This window comes from Neurospora hispaniola (genome assembly GCF_033458365.1).
Source record: "Neurospora hispaniola strain FGSC 10403 chromosome Unknown B0T23scaffold_3, whole genome shotgun sequence".
Taxonomy (NCBI): domain Eukaryota; kingdom Fungi; phylum Ascomycota; class Sordariomycetes; order Sordariales; family Sordariaceae; genus Neurospora; species Neurospora hispaniola.
In genome coordinates, this window is record NW_026944408.1 from 2,329,592 (window position 1) to 2,348,336 (window position 18,745).

The 18,745-nt window shown below is 51.8% G+C and overlaps 7 protein-coding genes across 7 annotated transcripts; 2 read left to right on the forward strand and 5 right to left on the reverse strand.

The window, feature by feature from the left end:
• Positions 1 to 730: 730 nt before the first annotated feature.
• Positions 731 to 2,796, reverse strand: B0T23DRAFT_114653 (uncharacterized protein). Its single transcript, XM_062831927.1, has 3 exons — positions 2,057 to 2,796; positions 1,840 to 1,921; positions 731 to 1,736 (listed from the first exon to the last, which is right to left on the reverse strand). The coding sequence occupies exons 1-3, from the start codon at positions 2,413 to 2,415 to the stop codon at positions 1,059 to 1,061; spliced, it is 1,119 nt and encodes a 372-aa protein (XP_062694099.1). The 5' UTR covers positions 2,416 to 2,796; the 3' UTR covers positions 731 to 1,058.
• Positions 2,797 to 3,746: 950 nt separating this feature from the next.
• On the reverse strand, positions 3,747 to 5,578 carry B0T23DRAFT_114678 (uncharacterized protein). The gene is made up of 3 exons (XM_062831928.1): positions 5,402 to 5,578; positions 4,707 to 5,296; positions 3,747 to 4,571 (listed from the first exon to the last, which is right to left on the reverse strand). Exons 1-3 carry the CDS (start codon positions 5,414 to 5,416, stop codon positions 3,761 to 3,763), a joined length of 1,416 nt encoding a protein of 471 aa, XP_062694100.1. The 5' UTR covers positions 5,417 to 5,578; the 3' UTR covers positions 3,747 to 3,760.
• Positions 5,579 to 6,017: 439 nt separating this feature from the next.
• B0T23DRAFT_377176 (uncharacterized protein) lies at positions 6,018 to 6,364 on the reverse strand (the record flags this gene model as incomplete). The annotated part of the gene is made up of 1 exon (XM_062837013.1): positions 6,018 to 6,364. A coding segment is annotated over exon 1 (170 nt), but the record flags the coding sequence as incomplete, so codon positions are not given.
• A 1,205-nt stretch (positions 6,365 to 7,569) lies between these two features.
• On the reverse strand, positions 7,570 to 8,713 carry B0T23DRAFT_377182 (uncharacterized protein). The gene is made up of 3 exons (XM_062837014.1): positions 8,356 to 8,713; positions 7,903 to 7,945; positions 7,570 to 7,833 (listed from the first exon to the last, which is right to left on the reverse strand). The coding sequence occupies exons 1-3, from the start codon at positions 8,465 to 8,467 to the stop codon at positions 7,692 to 7,694; spliced, it is 297 nt and encodes a 98-aa protein (XP_062694102.1). The 5' UTR covers positions 8,468 to 8,713; the 3' UTR covers positions 7,570 to 7,691.
• Positions 8,714 to 13,224: 4,511 nt separating this feature from the next.
• Positions 13,225 to 13,888, forward strand: B0T23DRAFT_427653 (uncharacterized protein; the record flags this gene model as incomplete). Its single annotated transcript, XM_062840081.1, has 2 exons — positions 13,225 to 13,317; positions 13,430 to 13,888. The coding sequence occupies 2 exons, from the start codon at positions 13,225 to 13,227 to the stop codon at positions 13,886 to 13,888; spliced, it is 552 nt and encodes a 183-aa protein (XP_062694103.1).
• Positions 13,889 to 14,603: 715 nt separating this feature from the next.
• B0T23DRAFT_114821 (mitochondrial import inner membrane translocase subunit tim-14) lies at positions 14,604 to 15,831 on the forward strand. Its single transcript, XM_062831929.1, has 3 exons — positions 14,604 to 14,910; positions 15,087 to 15,214; positions 15,502 to 15,831. Exons 1-3 carry the CDS (start codon positions 14,860 to 14,862, stop codon positions 15,638 to 15,640), a joined length of 318 nt encoding a protein of 105 aa, XP_062694104.1. The 5' UTR covers positions 14,604 to 14,859; the 3' UTR covers positions 15,641 to 15,831.
• Positions 15,832 to 16,498: 667 nt separating this feature from the next.
• B0T23DRAFT_403529 (QDE-2-interacting protein) lies at positions 16,499 to 18,554 on the reverse strand (the record flags this gene model as incomplete). The annotated part of the gene is made up of 5 exons (XM_062838789.1): positions 16,499 to 16,670; positions 16,738 to 17,142; positions 17,219 to 17,962; positions 18,021 to 18,073; positions 18,129 to 18,554. 5 exons carry the CDS (start codon positions 18,552 to 18,554, stop codon positions 16,499 to 16,501), a joined length of 1,800 nt encoding a protein of 599 aa, XP_062694105.1.
• Positions 18,555 to 18,745: the final 191 nt, after the last annotated feature.

The window sequence follows — 18,745 nt, forward strand, 5'->3', positions numbered from 1 at the left end:
ACTACATTAGACTATGTACAGTAGCCAGCCGACTACCCGTTCGCGACGCTCGGTGGTGGTGGATCGCGTTGAACTAACCGGTAGTCCGGTGTTCAAATTCGATTCGTTCGGCTCTGTTGTCGCTAGAAATGAGGCGTCGTTATGTCCAAAAAGGAGGGTTGTAACATCTTACCATTCGCCAGCTTTGCCGATAGTCGCCAATAAGGTTCATGGCGCGGCGGCGCAGCAGGGCTAACCAACAGTTCTCACGACAAAAGAAGGGGGAGGAGGGGGATGCGGGGGGTAGATGGGGAACAACGGCATATGTAACACCCTGTTTCCCCTGCCCTGACAAAGAGTGACAGTGACTTTGCCGAACGGAACACACCGACCGACCGACCGACCGATCGTGAGACTTGTCCATTCAGTTCTGGATATTTCGCTTCATGCATGAAATGGCTTGCAGACAGAACCTTAGTTGTTGCCCGATTCCAAGGTCTTCAGCCATGAAACAGCCTTGCCTCGCGCTGAAGCTGCCTTGGCCGGACGTCCGCCCGTGAGCTGTGTTCCACTTACTAACCCAGCTCTCCAGTTAAAGATGCCGAAAGCGGTGACCGCATGGCACAGAACAGTGTCAATGCCCATTTCTTTCGAACTGCAGTAATATTATGAGGATTTGTAAGAGGGAATGTGAGTTCGCGATGCATGCCCATCTTGGTCCTGGACCGCGACTCCAGCCTTGTTAGATGTTTGGTAAACATTGAGGAAGATCGAACATTCCAAGCATGGGGTTGACGTGGGCCACGTCCCAGCCTAAAACCCACGTGGCATATTTGGGCGTCAGATCAACATGATCACGCTCGGTGAGACAGTGAGCGTATTTCGTAGTTTCATAATTCTTTATTTGAAATTTTTTTTTTTTTCTGGGAAAAAACAAATACATCTTTGTGAAGGGATAAACCTTTGGCGTCCGAGAAAACATGTACTGTGACACATGACTTCATTCTTAAAGGTGAAGAAACTTATATCCAGCAAGTGCTGCCTATCTCCAACATCCCCTAACCGCAGTCAGAGACAGCCTACACACTTCCTACATATCTCAGAGCCAGGCCCGTGATTGCGGCAGCCAGAACCCAGACGCTCGCATAGACAGCTGCTCCGTACGAGTCTACGCCGCTGAGGACAGTGGTAGCCTGCAAATAGGTATCGACTCCAGCAAAAAGCATGGCCACGGCAGTCCTCTTGACTGAGACCTTGGTCGGGGTGGTGTACCCCCAAAGATTCCAGTAGATGGTCTGTCCAAGGTTGGCGGTGGCCGGATCAAACTCGGCAACTTCCTGGTCCCTGATGGTGGGCGAAGCCGTGACAGAAGGAGTAAAGATCAGGGTACGCGCAGCCACGCCGAAGAGCAGGCAAAGGATCTGTGTCAGCGGGCGGTTGAAGCTGAAGAGTTGGGCGTCTTGAGCAGGCTCAATGGTGCGTATACCCTCAAAGTAGAGTACAAAGTTCGTGGGAAGGAAAGTCCGGCAGGCCAAAAACAGTGTAACGCTGTAGACGAGGGCGGAAAGCAGCGATGTAAGCACCTGGATCTGCCTGTCGACAACAATGTCCCGATTAGGGATACCAGGTGCGGCTGAGTGGGCGCCCGACAGCTGGCGCAAGAGGAGGAAGGGAACAAAGGTCGATACGACCTCAACGGCAAGGTAGGCGCCGGCAGTCGAAGCACGGATGCCATAGTAAGTAGAAATCAGGTAGGCCTGTGGAACATGTCAGTTGGCTGCGTCTACTTGTGTGTGTGTGTGTGTGTGTGTGTGTGTGCCACAATGAGGATGGGATGGTAGACAGCGGATGGAAACTCACCGTTGGACCATGAGAAAGGACAGCCAGAGCAGCAAGGTCAAAACCGTCATAGTTTCCGTACCAACCCAGAGCAAGTCCAAATCTGCCATGCCATTGACGTTAGTACGATGGAGCTGTACCTCGTGCGTCTCTTTTTCAGCCCTACGACAGGGGTTTGTTTGCCAAAGAAGCGAGCCATAAACGCGTGTCATGATCAAAAGACCAGGGAGGTTCTTACAATTTCCAACCCGCTAACGCAAGCGCTTCCGTCTGCGTTAGAGACGAGGCAGGCCTAACAACCTTGGCCAGCTCGCCGTGAGTGTATTCCGCCACCAAGGAACGCCCAAGAGACTCGAGATAAAAGCTCAGGATGGCAACCAGGGCAAAACGGACAGCTCCCGGTAGTCGCGCACGCTTCAAATGCGCAGGCACCACTTTGTGAGTCTGGGCAACTTCGACGGCAGCCTCTACGGCTGGCATGGCAATCGAAGTTGCGAGTGCGACGGGGTCCGCAGCCTTGACCGCATCTCCAGCTGCATCCTCCACCGCTGCCGCCACCGTGTCTACTACTTTCTTCACAGATTTCTGTCGAGCCATCGGTACCTAGTGCGTTCGTGGTTATCGATGCGAGGTAGATGCGTGTTCGAGCGGGGCGCGGACTGCTTCTTCCTTTTTTTTCTTCTTTTTTTCCTGCGCGAGTGTGATGAGAGGTGACGCGCAAGTTTGCGGACTTTTTTTGTTTTTGTTGAGCTTGACTAATGCGGCGTTGACCGAGACATGCACGGGATTCGTAGGAACCAAGGCACTTGGTGTGTGTAGAGCAAATGACAAACGAGAATGAAGAGAGCCTTGGGTGGTTTCGGTTTTGTTTTCAAACGGCAAGAGCCGCGTCGGATGATGATGATGGAGATGATGATGGAGAAAAGAAGTTACCAGGAGTAATCGTAGAGGTAGAGCTCTGGGCCTAGGTACCAAGGCATGGTGGGAAGCTGCTGATGCGTGGGCAGGTGGAGCAGTGACGTCTATCGCCTAAAGGCCACTGCATCAGTCAACCGTCGGAGGTCCCCCCTTCCCGTCCTGCCGCGCTAACCTCCGCATCCACCCCACTGCCCGCTTTTGGGGGAGGCATGTAAACACAGCAGGTCGAGGGGAGCTCTTCATCAACCCGCCCGACCACGCGGCACTGCCAGGTAAACCCGCGCCGCCAGGCATCAAGCAAGAGACAATTACTACCTACCATTGCAACAAAACACTGGACATTATCAGTACGGTAGGTATGTACATAGAGGTAAGATATTGCCACGGACCTGAACTTTGCCAGCCGACGGGCCCTCAGCCGAGATCAAAACGAAGTATTTATTTCATCCCCTCTCCTTACTTTTGTCCACTTCTTCGCAAGCTCTTTCCATTTTCCGAGGAACCTAAAGTTGAGCTCCAGCGAGACTCAGCCTCACTTACCCTGGTGACAGCCGGAGAAGTCATCAACCATCAACATCTCAGACATCTCTCTGGTGTGTAACCCCTCCCTTCTATTCCACCACTACCCTCGCCAGCCAAACAAACTACACGGGCAAGTTTTGCTCCATCCATGGTTGTGTTGTATGTGCATTTGGTATTTGTTCGCTCGCTAACTAGATAAGTTTCCAAGTATTTGCTCAACGCTCGCTCACAACACTCACTTTAACCTCGTGGAGTTTTGACTGCGTCCCGCGACACCTCTGGCGCTGGCATCTCTCAGCCCATGAGCCATGGCTCGCCAACCACAGTGCTCCCCACTCTTCGGTGCCAAGTGTCGTTGGCGGAGCAAAGTGCCTCATTAACATGGTTTCGATATAGATTACAAAAGGAAATCCTTCATCAGCATCATGAGTTCCTTCTCTTCCCGCGCCGTCCACGAGCTGCTTCCGCAATATAGTACAGGCAACGGACCGCTTCGGCCTTCTCATTCTTCCATTCTTCCAAAGACACCGTCGTCGTCCTCGTCGCTTCTTGCCCGGGACCGCATGTCTTCGTCGTCGTCATAGTCCATGACGCTATCTTCGTCCATCTTGACGTCGCCCCGCTCGCTCTGGCAGCTCTGGCGTAACTCCCCTCTAGTAAAGCTTTCCGGAGCTCTACTAGGAAAGCTGTTGATGAAGCTACCAGGGATAAGGCCGAAAGACTGGCCCAGATATTGGTTTGGCAGAGGTGGCACCAGGGGTGCGTCTGCTCCGAGGTGAAACGACCGAGGGCCAGCGTTGCTGTTAAAGCTACAGCTAAGACCTTCCACTGCCGCAGCCAAATCCCGATCTTCCTTGCCGGTTGCGTTCCTGCCGGACGACGTTGGCCTGTGATCCTGGCTCATCAGGCTGAGCTGGCGGAAATGACCTCCAAATGGCGAACCAACCGGCACGCTACCCGCCACCGAACTACCGAATGCCGCAGATTGATACGACTGCGCAAACCCGCTGCCGGTACTCTGTCTCTTGGTGAAGCTCATGGGGAACCCGGTCATGTTGCTTAGGGTGTCCAGCTGGGGCGGTGGGGTCGTGTCCGCAGAGCTGCGCTCTGGTTGATCCGAATAACCTGATGCTGCTGGGGATGCCGAATCCTGATCGCTGTTGAAGTCGTGGGTCGAGTCAGGAGGCGTGGTCCCGGTTGTTGGTTTGTTGTTCATAGCTACCAAAACAGAAGCGGCCTCGAGAAGCTGCACTTGCTGGTGCTTGGAAATCAGCAGCTTCGAGGTATATGACCATTCGGGAGTGTGCTCCCACCTGACGGTAGAGACAAGTCAACACAAAAGCTCTCCAAAAGCATTGCCCGAGTCCCGTGGCCAATACCAATCCTTTACACTCAACAGCCATGGAACAGGGAGTGGGAAAGGGGAGGAAAGGAAAATGGGCACACACAAATGCTTGGTCAAGCAGCTGCTATGCTTGTATCCCTTCCCGCACTTCTCACAGCGAAGTTCCGGGCGGTTGATTCTTCGGCTTTCCTTGGGCGCCGGCTGGCCGTCACTGGCCCTCCTGTTTCGGCTCTTGCTCGCCCCGCTGCTGCTATTGTTGCTGTTGTCTCCTTCATCTCCGGACAAGTGAACCTCATCATCAATTGCGCTGTCCTGCATGTTGACTGTCCCGTCTGATGTTACGAACTTGTGTGTTGGTAGGCTGGCTGGTGGGGAGGGTAGGCTGCCGACGACAGCAGATCGCGAAAGACCGTTCTTGGATATCGTGTTGCGGCGTGCGTTGATGGAAATGGGCAGTGGCATAGCCTTGTCACCGGATTCTTGTTGGAGGGCGGCAGCAAGAGCAGCGACGTTCGGACCCGTGTTTGTCATGCTCTTCCGGCGTGTGACGCGGTGGGTGCCGTTGAGGGATCCGGAAAGGAGGGAGTGGGAGTTGGTGCGTGAGTGCGGCTGTCGAGCGACTGACAGGGCGGGAATGGGATTGGAAGCCACCGACGGACGGTGCGAGAGCGGTCGTGAGGTTTGTTGCATTTCCTGGAAAAATAGCCGAGATCATCAGCAACGAATGGGCTGGTTCACAAGTGGGTTTACTGGGAGAAGGGAGGGAGAAGGAGTCGTTGGACATTAGCGAAAGTCTACCTTGAACGAAGCCATTGCCAAGCGATGCAAAGTGCCCCTTTTCCTCTGTCGTCGAGCGTAAACAGCAGAATGACAAGGTAAGAGTAGAGAAAGCTCGGAAAATATTGTTGCTATGTCGTGAAATTTGGCGGCCAAGTGTCGATCACAAAGAAGTAGCGTCCGTCTAAGGCCAGGCAAGGAGCAAGGCGGGGAAATAATAATAATCTCGGGATCGGCCAGGGGTTGGTTGGCGAACCGGTGCTCCGTCTCCCGCCACGATAAGATGAGGTACGTGGAAAGGGAAAGAGAGGATAAAAAAAAAAGTTCACCAGCTGGGCAGCAGGAAGAATGTAGGCAACGTCAACACCAGTCAGATGGTTGTTCGTCCAAGACGAGAAGGCAGGAGTGGCTGTGCCTCGAAGAGATCAATACTGTGTAGGAGAGGAAACGGTGGTATTCGCAGCCAGTTCCAAGTAGGGGATGGTTGCGGGCTGCCTTGAATGGGTGCGGTTGATGACCGGGTGCTCTTGAGGGGATGTGAAGCGATTCAGACGAGGAACGATGGAGGTGCAAGAGATACAAGTCCAGGGCAAGCTGTCTCCAAAAAAAAAAAAAAAAAAAAAAAAAAAAAAAAAAATCCAGGAAAAGAGGATCTGGAGAGAGACAGGACAGGCGCCTCTGCTGTCCGCTGAGGTGATTCTATGGTCGGCGGACTGGATGTTGGTTGGCTGCAGACGGTTAGTCGCAAATGGGATGGCGTGGAAGCTACCTAGACGCAGACGCAGCAGCCAGACACCAGACAGCCGAGACGCAGCAAGGGGTCCTGGATGGATGGGTTGAATGAGGCACTTCTACTGGCTCATCGCCAGCCCTGGATGAATGGAGAGAGTCCGAGGCTTTCTTGAGCAGGATGGCACCAAGTGGAAGCACCTCGTTCATCGCTCACGTCAGGTTCCAGAGCGCTGATTTGAGCTGGTGGTAGACGAGGTAGGTAGAGAAGGAGAAGGAGGGCCGGCCGGCGGATTGCCAGCTCCAACCGTCCTCCGATTGCGAGAATAGAAAAAGGTGGGAACTGGCAAAAGCCCGGTTGGGTACGAGAGGAGTATCCATATCCACAAAGACTGGGGGAGGCACTGACAGGTACCCCACAAGAGCAGACGGAAGTACTTTGTTGGCCTGACACAGTGTACGATGGCGGTTGGCTCTGGATAGGCAAGGACTACACTAGTATTCAACTTCCGCTCTTTGCCTTTGATATTCAAGTTTCCTTGCCTCACCCCTCCCCCCCTTTCCAGGGAGAGCCTCGAGCCCAAAGTGTGCCAGAGGTTACTCCTGCAATCTGGGCCATGTGTCTTGTTAGACTTTTGGTCCCGATTAGTGGACGCTACACGATCATCACCCACCATTGATGTTTGTGCTGAGCACTATTTTTTTTTGTTTTTTTTTTTTGCTCTCCTTGTACGGTCTGTGCTGGGCGTCTACTCTAGCTCACTTGAGGTAAGCTACTTACAATCTGCATTGCTGCCAGTGCATAGTGGTTAGAAAGTGACGTTCCAGTCAATCCAAGTTCATGGCCGCATATATATATGTATATCTAGGCACATCCGACTGCGCACCGCACCACGACCTCCCGTCATCTGTTTTCCAGTCGCAACTCTGGCATGTTCATCAGGAGCTGAGCCGTCTACACTACAGCGGGGATACCAGGTACGGTGTCTCAGAGACAAAGGGCCGCATTGCCCTTTATTCAGGGCCAGGGAAGACATCAACAAAAAGGCGGTACAAATGGCGGTAGACAAGCTGCGTGGGTACTTGGTTAATGACTAATTCGGGTGAACTTTCACTTATTTACACTGTGTGCCATAGTTGGCTACGCAAGGAACGATTATGTACCGTATCCACGACATCGGGGCCAGGGACAGACAGCATTCATTCATTGCGAGCATGGGACCCCATTCTACATGAATGTTCGGGACGCCTCGAGTTCTCGATAGACTTTTCCGATGAAGTGTCTGGTGATTAGGCGATGCAGAAACATGGACAAAAGGGGTGTGAAGCAAATTGGAGCTCAACAAGGTGGCTATGGCTGAAGTGTGTGAGACAATGTCCATGAATTTCGGAATAGCAGGGAGGATGACAGGCAAAGGACGATAAAAAAAAAAAAAAGAAAAAAAAAAAAAAAAAAATTCCCAAATCAGAAAGAAATAGAAAAAGGGCTGTAAAGCTCCGATCCTGGTGCTGGATCTCACAACTTCCCTTTTCTCTCTTCCCTTCTCATGCCCTCGCCTCATCCAATCAAGCTTCGTTTGTCTCACACACTGCCTTGTGACCCTTGAAGATACTCTGCTAGGACAAAGAAGCGGTGCCAGCGCCGCGGCACTGTCGCGAGTTTGGATGATTCGGGATCGATGTTAGTCCGCCTGTTGCCAAAAATGTTCAGATGGCATGGAGTGGTAAGCCGGCCACACTGCAACAAAAGTCAAATAATGCAGTCCCTGACCCGATGGCAATCTACACGACAGAAAACCGCTCCGATTCTCAGCCGCCAAGCCATCAAACAATGAGGTAAATCTTTCCACGATCTCAACATGTTGGTGCTGTCGCCTCACAAATGAATGGGATGTGATACCCGGCTTTTGGCTACCCCGCCCTGCTGTGTTTCCCATGTGTGATAGCAATTATCTTCCAATTGATAGAGCCACGAGATGAAGAGGGGTTTTCCCGTCCGGTCTTGTGGAGCCGGCTAACATCTCGCAGGAGCTGGGACGGGGGCGGGGAAATCAAAAAAAAAAAAAAAAAAAAAAAAAAAGTTACACGCTATAACAGCCATGTCGATGGTGTAGAGAAGAATCCAGCCCAGGGCAACAGCTTCAAGTTTCGAAAGACATCGGATGCGTGATTGGGGAATTACGTCGGTTTCCTTTGAAGTCATTTGCTTTTTCGGATGAGAAAAGGCAGCCTAACTGAAAAATAAGGAGGCATCAATTGCCATGAGGTTGCAGACGACATGAGGCTATTGAGCCCCAAGCAAGCCAGGAACCACCACAACAGGCACGGATGCCCGTCAGTCCCTGTCCGATTACGCATTCCAATCGACGATGTGATTCGGGGATGTCTGGCAAAGTGGGATTCTGTAGACGAAATGCCGGTCTTCTTCTTTGGAAAGGTACGGTGAATGCATGATGGCTGGACGGGGAGAAGGGAAGGTGTCCACTTGAAGATGACTTAAATAGCAGTATTCGTCTCCATTGATGTACACTCATGGGTCCTCTACATGAGGACAGTTGGTACAATTGGACATCTCTGCAGTTAGATGTTCTCCGTGGACCTGCATCTGATCTTTCCCAACGTGCTGACATCGCTTGTTTCAATGTTTTTGTTGATGACATGAAAAGCGCTCAACCACCCAACCTGGCTGTCACACAGAGGCACGCACTGCCGTAGAAACTCGGGGAATAGGCAAATTGTTTGTTCTATCCCTCTTTGAGCGCCGGGCAGGGTATAGAGGTAGACGAGCGCTACATGAGCCAGCATATGCCAGCAGATGTGTTTGTCCAGTTAGTGAAAACTCGAGGACGTTTCCCACCACTCTAGAATGTACAGACTCGGGTTTGCCCTGTACAGATCTGCCCTCTGCCCGGCACTCAAAGAGGGACAGAACGATTGCTTGTTTCCCGAATTTCTACTTATGATATGTACCCTGTAAGCTTGTGTCTAGGATTACACTGTGCAGGACTGTCAGGCGGCATTGTGTCGATACTAGATCCACCCCTGACCCGGCCTGAGCCAACTGAACATCCACGCTCCCTGGTCATGCTACACATCGCGCGTTGTGCGGCCAGGCACTGGACATCAGGAAGCCAAGATAGCACATCCGCGGTTTGGTGAGGAAAGCCCCTTACAACATCTCATCCAAAATAACCATCTCAGCTCAGCAAGCTACTAGAGCATTGCTGGGCTACCAACTCCCTACCTAGATGAGAACTGGAAGGTATCGACGACAGGTCCACTGCCACATCATAAATGACTTAGAGTAGGTACATCATGATCACAACCTAAAAGTCTTTCACTCCAACAAAAGTCCTCGTCAATCTCACGTCTCACCCTGTTCAGCTCGTCCAATCACCCAACTTGATCATAGGGAGGAATACCCGTCCCAAAAGAGCAGAACAGTCTCAAGTGGGCCGTTGAAACCAACCATCGGAATGACGAGATCGCCAAGGAAGGAAACCCTACGGTATTTCCCCTAGCTTTCTTGCTTCCCCAGACTTTTGGAGAATTAAGCTACCATTTGGTCTGTCCCGGGCTTTTCCACTTGTCACATCTCCTCCTCTGACTTTCCAGTAACCATTCTGGACCTGGCTCAAGAACGGAGAGAAAATGAGCTGAGCGGAGCTTCGTGGATGAACCCAGCGAGTGACGGAACGGAGTTTCTAGCAGGCTCTCTCGGGTTTAGACTACACTCCCAACTGATGCTAACTCGATGAAAGTCATTTTTCCCCCTTGCAAGAAGACCAGTGTTGGGGACTTGGGGTTCCGATGCCCCAATTCGAGACCATTCGGGATTTGAGCCGCAAGACATGCATGCCAAACTCAAACTTGTCCAGGAGGAAAGAGAGAGGGGAAAAAAAGAGAGAGGCGGAGCTAATGATAACATGGAGGGAAGCTCCATCTTATTGATACCTGACAAGACGACATTGATAGCCGACATCCAACCATTTCTCAACATCGTAAAAAGTGGGCTTTGTTGTTGAAGGAGACCCTGCTACAGTAGAAACCCCTGTTGATACAAAGCAAATCCTCCTCTTTTGCAAAGGATTTCGACTGCCCGCATTCCCCTCTGACGTAAAAACTGTAACGTGCAATTGCAACGGTTGATGGCCCGAAATTGCATTAACAGGGGTCTGATTTTGGTAGCAGGGCATACTTATACCTATATACCGGGGGGTCTAGTCGCTTCATCAGACCTACACTACTTTTAAGGCTTCGCGGCGGTCGTCCAGTGGCAAAAACACCTCTGCCTGTTGGCCCATCAGGCTAAGGCACCGATCATCAGGACGGGGAGGGCAAAGAGTGGGTAAGTTGGGCAAGCTGGACGATATCCAACTGGCTCGCATGGAGGTGAGGTAAGGCTGCAGTGGGACCGATTGACAATCCCCAGTCACGGTTATTTGTTTATTTATGTTTTTGTCGTTGAATTTCTCCGTGTCTGATCCTGAAGAGGCTTTAAGGTTTTGTTGGGCCATCGGAAAGAGTATATTGAAGTTTACTATGTCTTCACTCCAATATGGTTCGCCTTTTCGGACGATACCTACATTCTATCTTTGTAGCCTATCCGCTGACCAACAGAATATGTACTATTTTCGAGATTGTCCGTCACCTGCCTTCGAGCTAGATGCCGCCCAACGTCACCTGCATTCGACGTAAGGGACGCGCTGTCAGCCAGGCCTCGAGACTGTTTAAAACACACCCATGAGCACACGAGGTAAAAACGGGCTACAGTGTCCGTCACATTTCTTCTCACGAAAGATACTCACACACACTACAAGATCCAAAGAAAGCAAAGCGTGTGCCACGGATTGTGCTCTGTAACCCTTTGAAAGCGGCACAGTAATTGCAAAAAGGCAGGTCACCAGCAGCATAAATGTACAAGACATTCATGTATCAATTGCGAAACAGCTGGGGATGTGGTTTCTCTTCTGCGACGTTCCTCGCTCGCGTGGAACGATCCACGAAATGACGTTGAATGGCGGAAACGGGACAGCTGACCAAGTACATAGTTGAAATTCCCTAGGTAGCAAGGATTCCAAGAAAGGCAGACACACGGCAAGTGGAGGCCCAGTTTCCATCCGATCCCTCCGGTCCCGGCCGGGGAAATGGCTGGCTTTGTAGAGACACTTCTAACAGTCTGACTCTGTCCTTGGATTTAGTATTTTGACGGCGAAGTCTCCCGTGAGTAATATTTGTTGGATATTCCATCAATGATGGTGCACTGGAGTTCCTGACGGACCGGCGGGCAGTGGAAGCCTTGTTCGGCAGACGATGGTTCTGTTCTAATGAAAACATGTGAGGAGATCGGCGGCTTAGTCGCCGGCTGCTTGGTATGATCGGGGTCGCTTCGAAGTTGACTTCTGCGATCCTCTGCTACTTCCCCGTTCACAGTTTGTTGAGTTTATTAGGTCGATCGAGGTCAGTACAGAATTCGCAACGTATCAATGATCGGTGTTCACACCTATCGTTCAAGGAGGATCATTCCATTCCAGGCACATGCATACCTCTACGTACCTTGACAAGAGTTCGTCCTCTACTTCTGTGCGCCTCACCAATCAATGCTGGAAGTGAGAAGGACTCCTTTTTACCCCGCACGTTTACGGTGGAACAGTTGATGGTGTTCATCAAATTCGGCTTCAGGCATCATACTTGGAAAAAAAAAAAATATTGTGAGTTGGCTCGACCGCGTTGGAAGAGGAAACGCAAGTTGAACTTCTAACTCCAGGTCACTGATGGGACCTTTGTGGACAAGACGGTACCAGCACGGGATGCGTGACAAACTTTGCAGTTCATTATCTGATAACAAAAGCTTGAGATCAAGAAGTATCTGTGGTCGGCTTGTACCTGCATCAATACCAGCGCAGCAGGGGTCTAGACTTATACATTGATATTCTCGCGCCCCGGGCCGTTGCTGGATGCGTAACCGGAGGTGTAGGCATGGTATATAGTATTGGCCTGGACAAGCCCGCAGCATCCTTTCAAAAGAACGAAGTTGCTGGAACGGAACATGAAGAGAAGAAGAGGGGTGGTATAAAAGGAAATCCATGGAACTTGTGCTTTCGCAACGGTTGACGGGAACCGGGAGGTGCCGAAGCCATCATGTAGTCTAGTAGTGTAGATACTTTACTTGATCGACATGACCAACCCGAGGCGGACCACTGTTCGGATCTGCGGTACCCTGACAGCCAGACATGAAGATTGAGGCCTCAATGCTGAAAACTCATTCGTAGTGAAGTCGAGCACTGATAATTGTAAAGGATAGCTACATCTACCAAGTGGCGTGGCGTTGTTGGCCGTACCTCCTATGTATTCGTACGAGCAACACGCGAAATGCCTGTGGCAGTCTAGCAGAGAGGGAATGGGCCTGACCGGACCAAGCTTTGACGATAATAACACGGAGTACCTACGCAGTTTGTGGTCCCGGCTTAACTTTCTCGGACTCGTCCGCACATGCCGTATGTGATGCCTAGGAGGTATCCTTCGAAATCGGCTGAAGGTAGTCTGGGAGCTGGCAGAAAGAAAATGCAAGGCTCGCTGGTAGCAGTCTACCAAGCCCGCGGGACAGAACAACTAGTAATTCCGCTGCTGGATGTAGTTGATGACACTCCAAGGAGGCCTCTGGTACTCTAATTAGAAGTTTGGAGATGAGTAAGACGGATTGGTTACGTGTGGCATTGGCAATGTCATGGGATGCATGTTTTAATGTGAAAAATCAACAACCCCGCAATAACGTCCCCTACATGTACACAAGCAATTGGATGTTCCCGGCGGGTGTGCGCCGTCTTAAATCGGATCAGCGTTGCCTCCCTGAAACTCGTTAACCTGGCCGCGACATAACAAACAAGGTTTTTTTTTTTTTTTCTCGTCAAGAACCAACCTTACTTCACGCTACTTACTACTATCCTTTTGTTGTCCAAGGACTCCTGTTGGCCTGTTGCTGCTGCTGCTCTTGTTGGGCGTTGAACCTACCAGTCGTGCTTACGTACCTTTACCTACCTACCTACCTACCTACCTACCACTCGCCCTTTTATCTTTCACTTGGTTATCAATCGTTCCCGTCGCGCGGACTCGAGATGTCATCGGAAGTCTTCCGCAGAGTGGGCCGCGGAGGTGCGGGCAATTGGTACAGTAAGAAGGACATTGAAGATGCCGAGAAGGCGGCTGCTGTGAGTGTACCCATCCATTGCATACACGAAATCGACAAACACTTCTCCTTTGATCCGCCTGTGCCTCGGCTGTCTTTTCGTTTCGTTCGCCATTCTCAAACCAAACCCACAGGATCTCGAAGCGCAAAAGAAGTCTTCTTCCGGTTCTACCTCGCCAACAACCCTCGAGCGCTCCATCACCGCACAAACCAGTCTCAGCAGCTCGCGAGCCGGTGGTCGCGGCGGCGCCGGCAACTTCTACGACGCCTCGGCAACCGACGCGGCCGCCGCCCAGCAGCAGGAGGAGGAGAAGGAGGCTGAGCTCGAGGAGCTGACGCGCGTCGTGACGGCGAGCATCCAGCGGCCGAACCTCTCCGGCCGGCTGAGCGGGCGTGGCGGCGCGGGCAACTACAACGATAACGCGGCGCGAAGCGCCCAGCATCGACTGGACCCAGAGCAGCAGCGCAAGATGATAGAGGATCTTAACGCGAGGGTGTTGCAGGATGTGGAGGCCGGGTTGGCAATGCCGAGACCGGCGTATCATGCCAAGTTTGAGCTGAAGCATGAGAGGTTGGTGTCTGCTGAGCCTTGAGACATACCCTTGATGATGAGAGTCTGCGTAAAAAAGGTGGATGAAGGGATATGTGTGATGAGATGGGTGGTAATGGTTCTGGTTCTGTTCACGTTTCGTTTGATTGATCAAAAGGGAGTTTGGGAAGGAGATGGAAAACGATGTACAAGCAAACCCATGCACATCGCTACAATCGGAAGTAGGAGAACCGATTGGTATGCTGTGTAATGGGCAATGATACCCCCTTTAGTCTCCTCAAGCAGGCAAGTTTTGAGTGGGCTCTGGACTACGATACCGTCAGACCGACGGGAAGAAGCAGGGCTGTATACCGATAGCAGTAAAATTGCGATGGAGGCCTTGTTGACGACGTTTATGTTTGCTTATCATTTTCGGATCTTGATCATCCGTTATATGGAGTTGACGCAAAGCATTCACTTCCACGGGAGCGGCATCAATCTCGACATTGGCGTGCGGGCAATCCGCACAAGTCATCGGCTCAGGATACGAATTGTGTAAGCTGATTGAGCGATAGTTGACAACATGTACCAGGTGTGAGCGGACGGCGACGATAGTGATGATAGTCTATGATGTGTGTAACGAAGCGTTGCCTATGCGCTAAGCGAGTCCGAGCCTCTGTTAGTCGCATATTCTCTTCCCAACGCTTGGCCAGCGCTCAAGGTGCCCGCCATTGCCTGCCGTAAAACGCGCGGCAAAACCGATAACGCCCGCCATAAAGGGCTGATACGTTGCCGCTGCCGGCAAAAAAGTTCGCTTGAATAACGGACAAACCTCGCCGTCCCGTCCTCGCATCACCGAACTCCATCCATCCCATTCTACCCGTGTATCCGTACATACGCCGGCCCGCCCAAGATCAATCCACCCACACTCGATCACTGACGACAGCCTCAACTGAGCCTCAGTCCCTGGACGACGTCAACATCAACCGACTCCCATAAACCCAATACAACCCAAACACAACCCGCACAATCACAATGTCGTCAGCAGTAGCTATTGGCGCCGGCGTCGCCGTCGCCGCTTTCCTGGTGAGTCCTACTCCCATCGCTCGCGAATGGATCCCGCACCGGCAGGCATCACACTTTAATCACTGTCTCTACCCTCAATCAACAACAAAGAAGCCACTGGAAACAGACGTTATGCCTGAGCCATGTCGTAAGAGGAAAGAACAAGAATCAGCTAACCTTCCTACCAACAATAATAGGGTCGCGCAGGTCTCGTAGCATGGCGCCGCTCGCGCGGCGGCGTTGGCGCCCTCGGCAAGGCTTTCTACAAGGGTGGATTCGAGCCGCGGATGAACAAGAAGGAGGCTTCGTTGATTCTCTCGCTCAAGTATGTCTTGTTCAGTTCGCCTTGTCGGTGTCCGTCGTCGCTCCTGTGTCGTTGTTCCCATCCATTCCATGCCTTTTTCTTCCCTTTCCTGCTTCGTCTCTCATGGCCTGCCTGCCTGCCTGCCCGGCCACGAACCTCCTTGTCTCATACATGATTCATCCATCCGTTGCTCCTTCCTACCCATCATCATACACACCCGCATCTACACAGCGTTCCACGTTCCTCTCGGAGTCAGCCCCATGAATCGAAAGGGAAACAGTAACTAACACTCACCCTCCAACAAACAGTGAGCGCACCATCACCAAGGACAAGATTCGCAAGGCTCACCGCACCCTCATGCTCCTTAACCACCCCGATCGCGGCGGCAGCCCGTATCTGGCCACCAAGGTCAACGAGGCTAAGGAGTTCCTTGAGAAGAGCGTCTAAGTTCCATTTCGATCGATTTCGTCGACCTATCAATCTTTTCGGTCCAAACCGTCTCGATGCAGTGCAACGCCATGCGAGGCGATTAATTCGATCGATCTCGACGATGGAACTGTGAGAGGCGAGTCTAGAGTCTCTTGGAGGTCTTACACAAACGAACAATACAGAATGACATCCTTACACCACTCTCCAACTCCAGCTCGAGTTTGTCTGTTACGACGATACCAGTGTCGCCTCAGTGGGCTGAGTGGTTGGGGTATGCAGCTTCGGCTACGGTAGTCCTCAAACACTGCTAGCAGAACACTGCAGTACTCGACCACAAGCAGCATCTCATCAAGCCTGAGCCACGAGACAGGACAGAGTTCGATCAGAAAGCACCTACGTCATGATGATACGGCCTGCTACTACACATTGGCCTCGGACAAGCTCCTCACCCTATTCTTGTACAACAAATACACACACATGGTTCTTCATAGCACTGGCGTTGACGGGTTTTTGGCTTTGCGGGTGGCTTGGATGGAAAAAAGAAAGGAGGCTTTTGTACGCTTTGCACAACATGAATAACATACCCATGTAAAAATATTACAGTAGTACCACTACGATTGTTATGTTCTGTGCCACATGGACTGAATAGTTTGGCGGCTCTCCTTTTCACTGTATACACGCCGTAGACTAGATGCGCGTTACAACATTGCTAGATACTGGTTTGATGCTCGCTTTGGCTCGAGTGCAGTCCTTTTCACCTTTTCTTGCCTGCTTTTGCCCCTTTGCCTTGCTTCGACTCCAGTCTATCAGCTAACTTTTCCCAGGTACACCTGCGCACTGGGCAGTGGTGGTGGAAATATGGTAGTCTCATCGCCATTACAACTCCCAGTTTTCATCCACTGTAGTCTTCACGACGGAGTTAGGGACGGGGCTCGCCGCCATCACCAAGCTTGGTTCGCCACCATCAGACAGCTCCCCGGTGCTGATCCAACCCTCATCGACGTCCTCCTTCGTCGCGGTGAATTCAGAGTAAGTAACATAACCATCACTAGTAAAAGAAGCATGATTAAATTAGCACTTCGTCCGGCCAGTGGCCTTTCTTCTTGAGGACTTACCTCGTATTCGCCTTTGAAGCCTTCGCAGCAGCCCTCTCCAAGCTCTTCTGCCGCATGTCAATGGCCAAGCCCATCATGGCCTGAAGCGTGTAGACCGCGTCATTTCCAGCGTTGTGCATATTCTTCCACGAAATGTCGAGGAAGCCACAAACATTCGAAAGTTTGGAGGCGTTGTTCGAACGGCTGAGATACTGGTACATCTCTCGAGTGTCTACCACCTCCAAAATGTTGTCCGCGCTGGCCACATCATAGCCAAGCATGCGAATGTACTTGAGATCTTGAGATTGGTCGTGGAACACAAGGACCACGGGGCGCTTTGCTCCCTCACCGCCGGTGGAGGACTCTCCCTCGATGGTCTCCTTCAGAACGCTGGCGATCTTCGCGACCTCGATGAACTCGCTCTCGCTGGACATTGTTAGTGATTCGGTTTCGGATTTGGGGCAGGGACAGGGCAAGGGATGAGGGATGAGATCACACATACCCAAAGTCAAAGTATTCGGCGCGGCCTTGGACATGCCTGGAGTTTTGGGCCCACGAAAACTCCTTGACGCGGATATGTCGTGCTTTTATGAAGTCGAACCAGTTCTTGCTGCCTTCACCAGGAGCAACATTTGTGATCTCAGCGGTATCAAGAATTGCCAGGCCGACCTCGGTGATGATGCTTTGGTCCAGTTCATAAGCCTCAAGGTCAATCGCCACAAACACGACAGACTTCTCCGGCTGGATGCCAGTAGGCTGGGTGAGATCCAGCGGGGTAAATGATGGCACTTCCGGGTCAGATAAAACTCTGCGGCGAAGACCGAGATACCGCTGAACCCTCTTGATATTTTTCCCCCAGGCGCGGTGAAGATTGCATCGCTTGTACTGGTTGTTCTTGGTCTTCTTGCTCTTGTCTTGGATTGAAAAGATGCTGTTTAAGCGGCGGGTTAGCTCCTGCTTGGCAAGGAAAGGAGCATTTTCCGACGTGTCTCCGGGCTTACGCGCCGGGACGCTGTTCGTAAGCTGCTTCCATTCCTCGGCAGATCTGGAACGGCCAAGAAATCGCGGTTTCGCTGTATTACTCTGCCCAAATGGCATGGCGAACATGTCTTGATGTCCGCGAGGAAACGTGAACTCTACGTCGAGTTTTCTGTTTATGACGTCGAGTAGGTGTTGCATCTGGTAGGTTGGGACGAAGATCAAGGGATTCTTGTTCCCCTCGTTGGACGGCCGGTAGAGGTAGAATCTGGAGTGTGTTAACACAGTGTCATGGACCCAACCCCGATAAGACCTCAACATCTTACAGATCCCACATGCGGTTTTCGTGTAGGCTCTCGAGCGTAAAAAGAGGCCGAGCCTTGGGAACGAACTGTTAGCGTCACAATCATCCATACAGCGATGATACGCCTCACCCTCGCGCCGTTGCGCTTGCCAACAAACAGGTTGGGATACTCCAGAACCATTCTCCAGGGAGTAAAGAGTTCTGTGATGGGATCGATCTCGCCCTGCTCCACGCTGACTTCTGGCCATCTGATGTTCTCCAAGTCCGAGGCATCGCGGTACTCTTCCTGCTCGTCGGTCACGTCCTCAACGCGCAAGGAGGTACGGCCAGTATGGTGAGGGCGAGTAATAGGTTTGACGTTAAAGGGATCCAGATGGCGGGCGCTCAGGATAGAAGCGTCGGATGCATAATTGTCGTCTTCATCACCCTGGGCGTCATCACTAATGTCCCAGTCATTGATATCTTCGTCACGCCACTTTGAAGGATCGAAACCGCTCCAGTCCACAGACTGGCAGGTAAGGTTCCGCAGCTGTTGCATAAACTGCTCGTCCTCCATGGTGGCGAGCGATAATTCGGTTAGGAGTGACTAAGAGATTAGTTAGCCTTGGCCCTGAAGTCGACGCCGGCGATTCTAATCTTGGATCTGGTGACGTCTCTCGGGTGTGGTGATAGGGCCAGCAATATGAGGGGGCGGCTGATCTGGAGAAAGACGTTTTCGGCAAATGGGGATCTCAGCCTAGGCGTCTC

What these genes read in the sequence shown, in the direction of transcription:
- B0T23DRAFT_114678 (XM_062831928.1), bottom strand. An exon ending in AGCTGCTTGACCAAGCATTT is followed by an intron (nt 4,572 to 4,706) that starts GTGTGTGCCCAT and finishes CTCTACCGTCAG; the next exon opens with GTGGGAGCACACTCCCGAAT.
- B0T23DRAFT_114653 (XM_062831927.1), bottom strand. Translation starts at nt 2,415, where the DNA reads ATGGCTCGACAGAAATCTGTGAAGAAAGTAGTAGACACGGTGGCGGCA. An exon ending in GCGTTAGCGGGTTGGAAATT is followed by an intron (nt 1,922 to 2,056) that starts GTAAGAACCTCC and finishes ATGGCATGGCAG; the next exon opens with ATTTGGACTTGCTCTGGGTT. An exon ending in TCCTTTCTCATGGTCCAACG is followed by an intron (nt 1,737 to 1,839) that starts GTGAGTTTCCAT and finishes CATGTTCCACAG; the next exon opens with GCCTACCTGATTTCTACTTA.
- B0T23DRAFT_377182 (XM_062837014.1), bottom strand. Translation starts at nt 8,467, where the DNA reads ATGCGTAATCGGACAGGGACTGACGGGCATCCGTGCCTGTTGTGGTGG. An exon ending in CTCATGGCAATTGATGCCTC is followed by an intron (nt 7,946 to 8,355) that starts CTTATTTTTCAG and finishes GGAAAGATTTAC; the next exon opens with CTCATTGTTTGATGGCTTGG. An exon ending in CTGAGAATCGGAGCGGTTTT is followed by an intron (nt 7,834 to 7,902) that starts CTGTCGTGTAGA and finishes TGGCCGGCTTAC; the next exon opens with CACTCCATGCCATCTGAACA.
- B0T23DRAFT_114821 (XM_062831929.1), top strand. Translation starts at nt 14,860, where the DNA reads ATGTCGTCAGCAGTAGCTATTGGCGCCGGCGTCGCCGTCGCCGCTTTC. An exon ending in TCGCCGTCGCCGCTTTCCTG is followed by an intron (nt 14,911 to 15,086) that starts GTGAGTCCTACT and finishes CAACAATAATAG; the next exon opens with GGTCGCGCAGGTCTCGTAGC. An exon ending in TCGTTGATTCTCTCGCTCAA is followed by an intron (nt 15,215 to 15,501) that starts GTATGTCTTGTT and finishes TCCAACAAACAG; the next exon opens with TGAGCGCACCATCACCAAGG.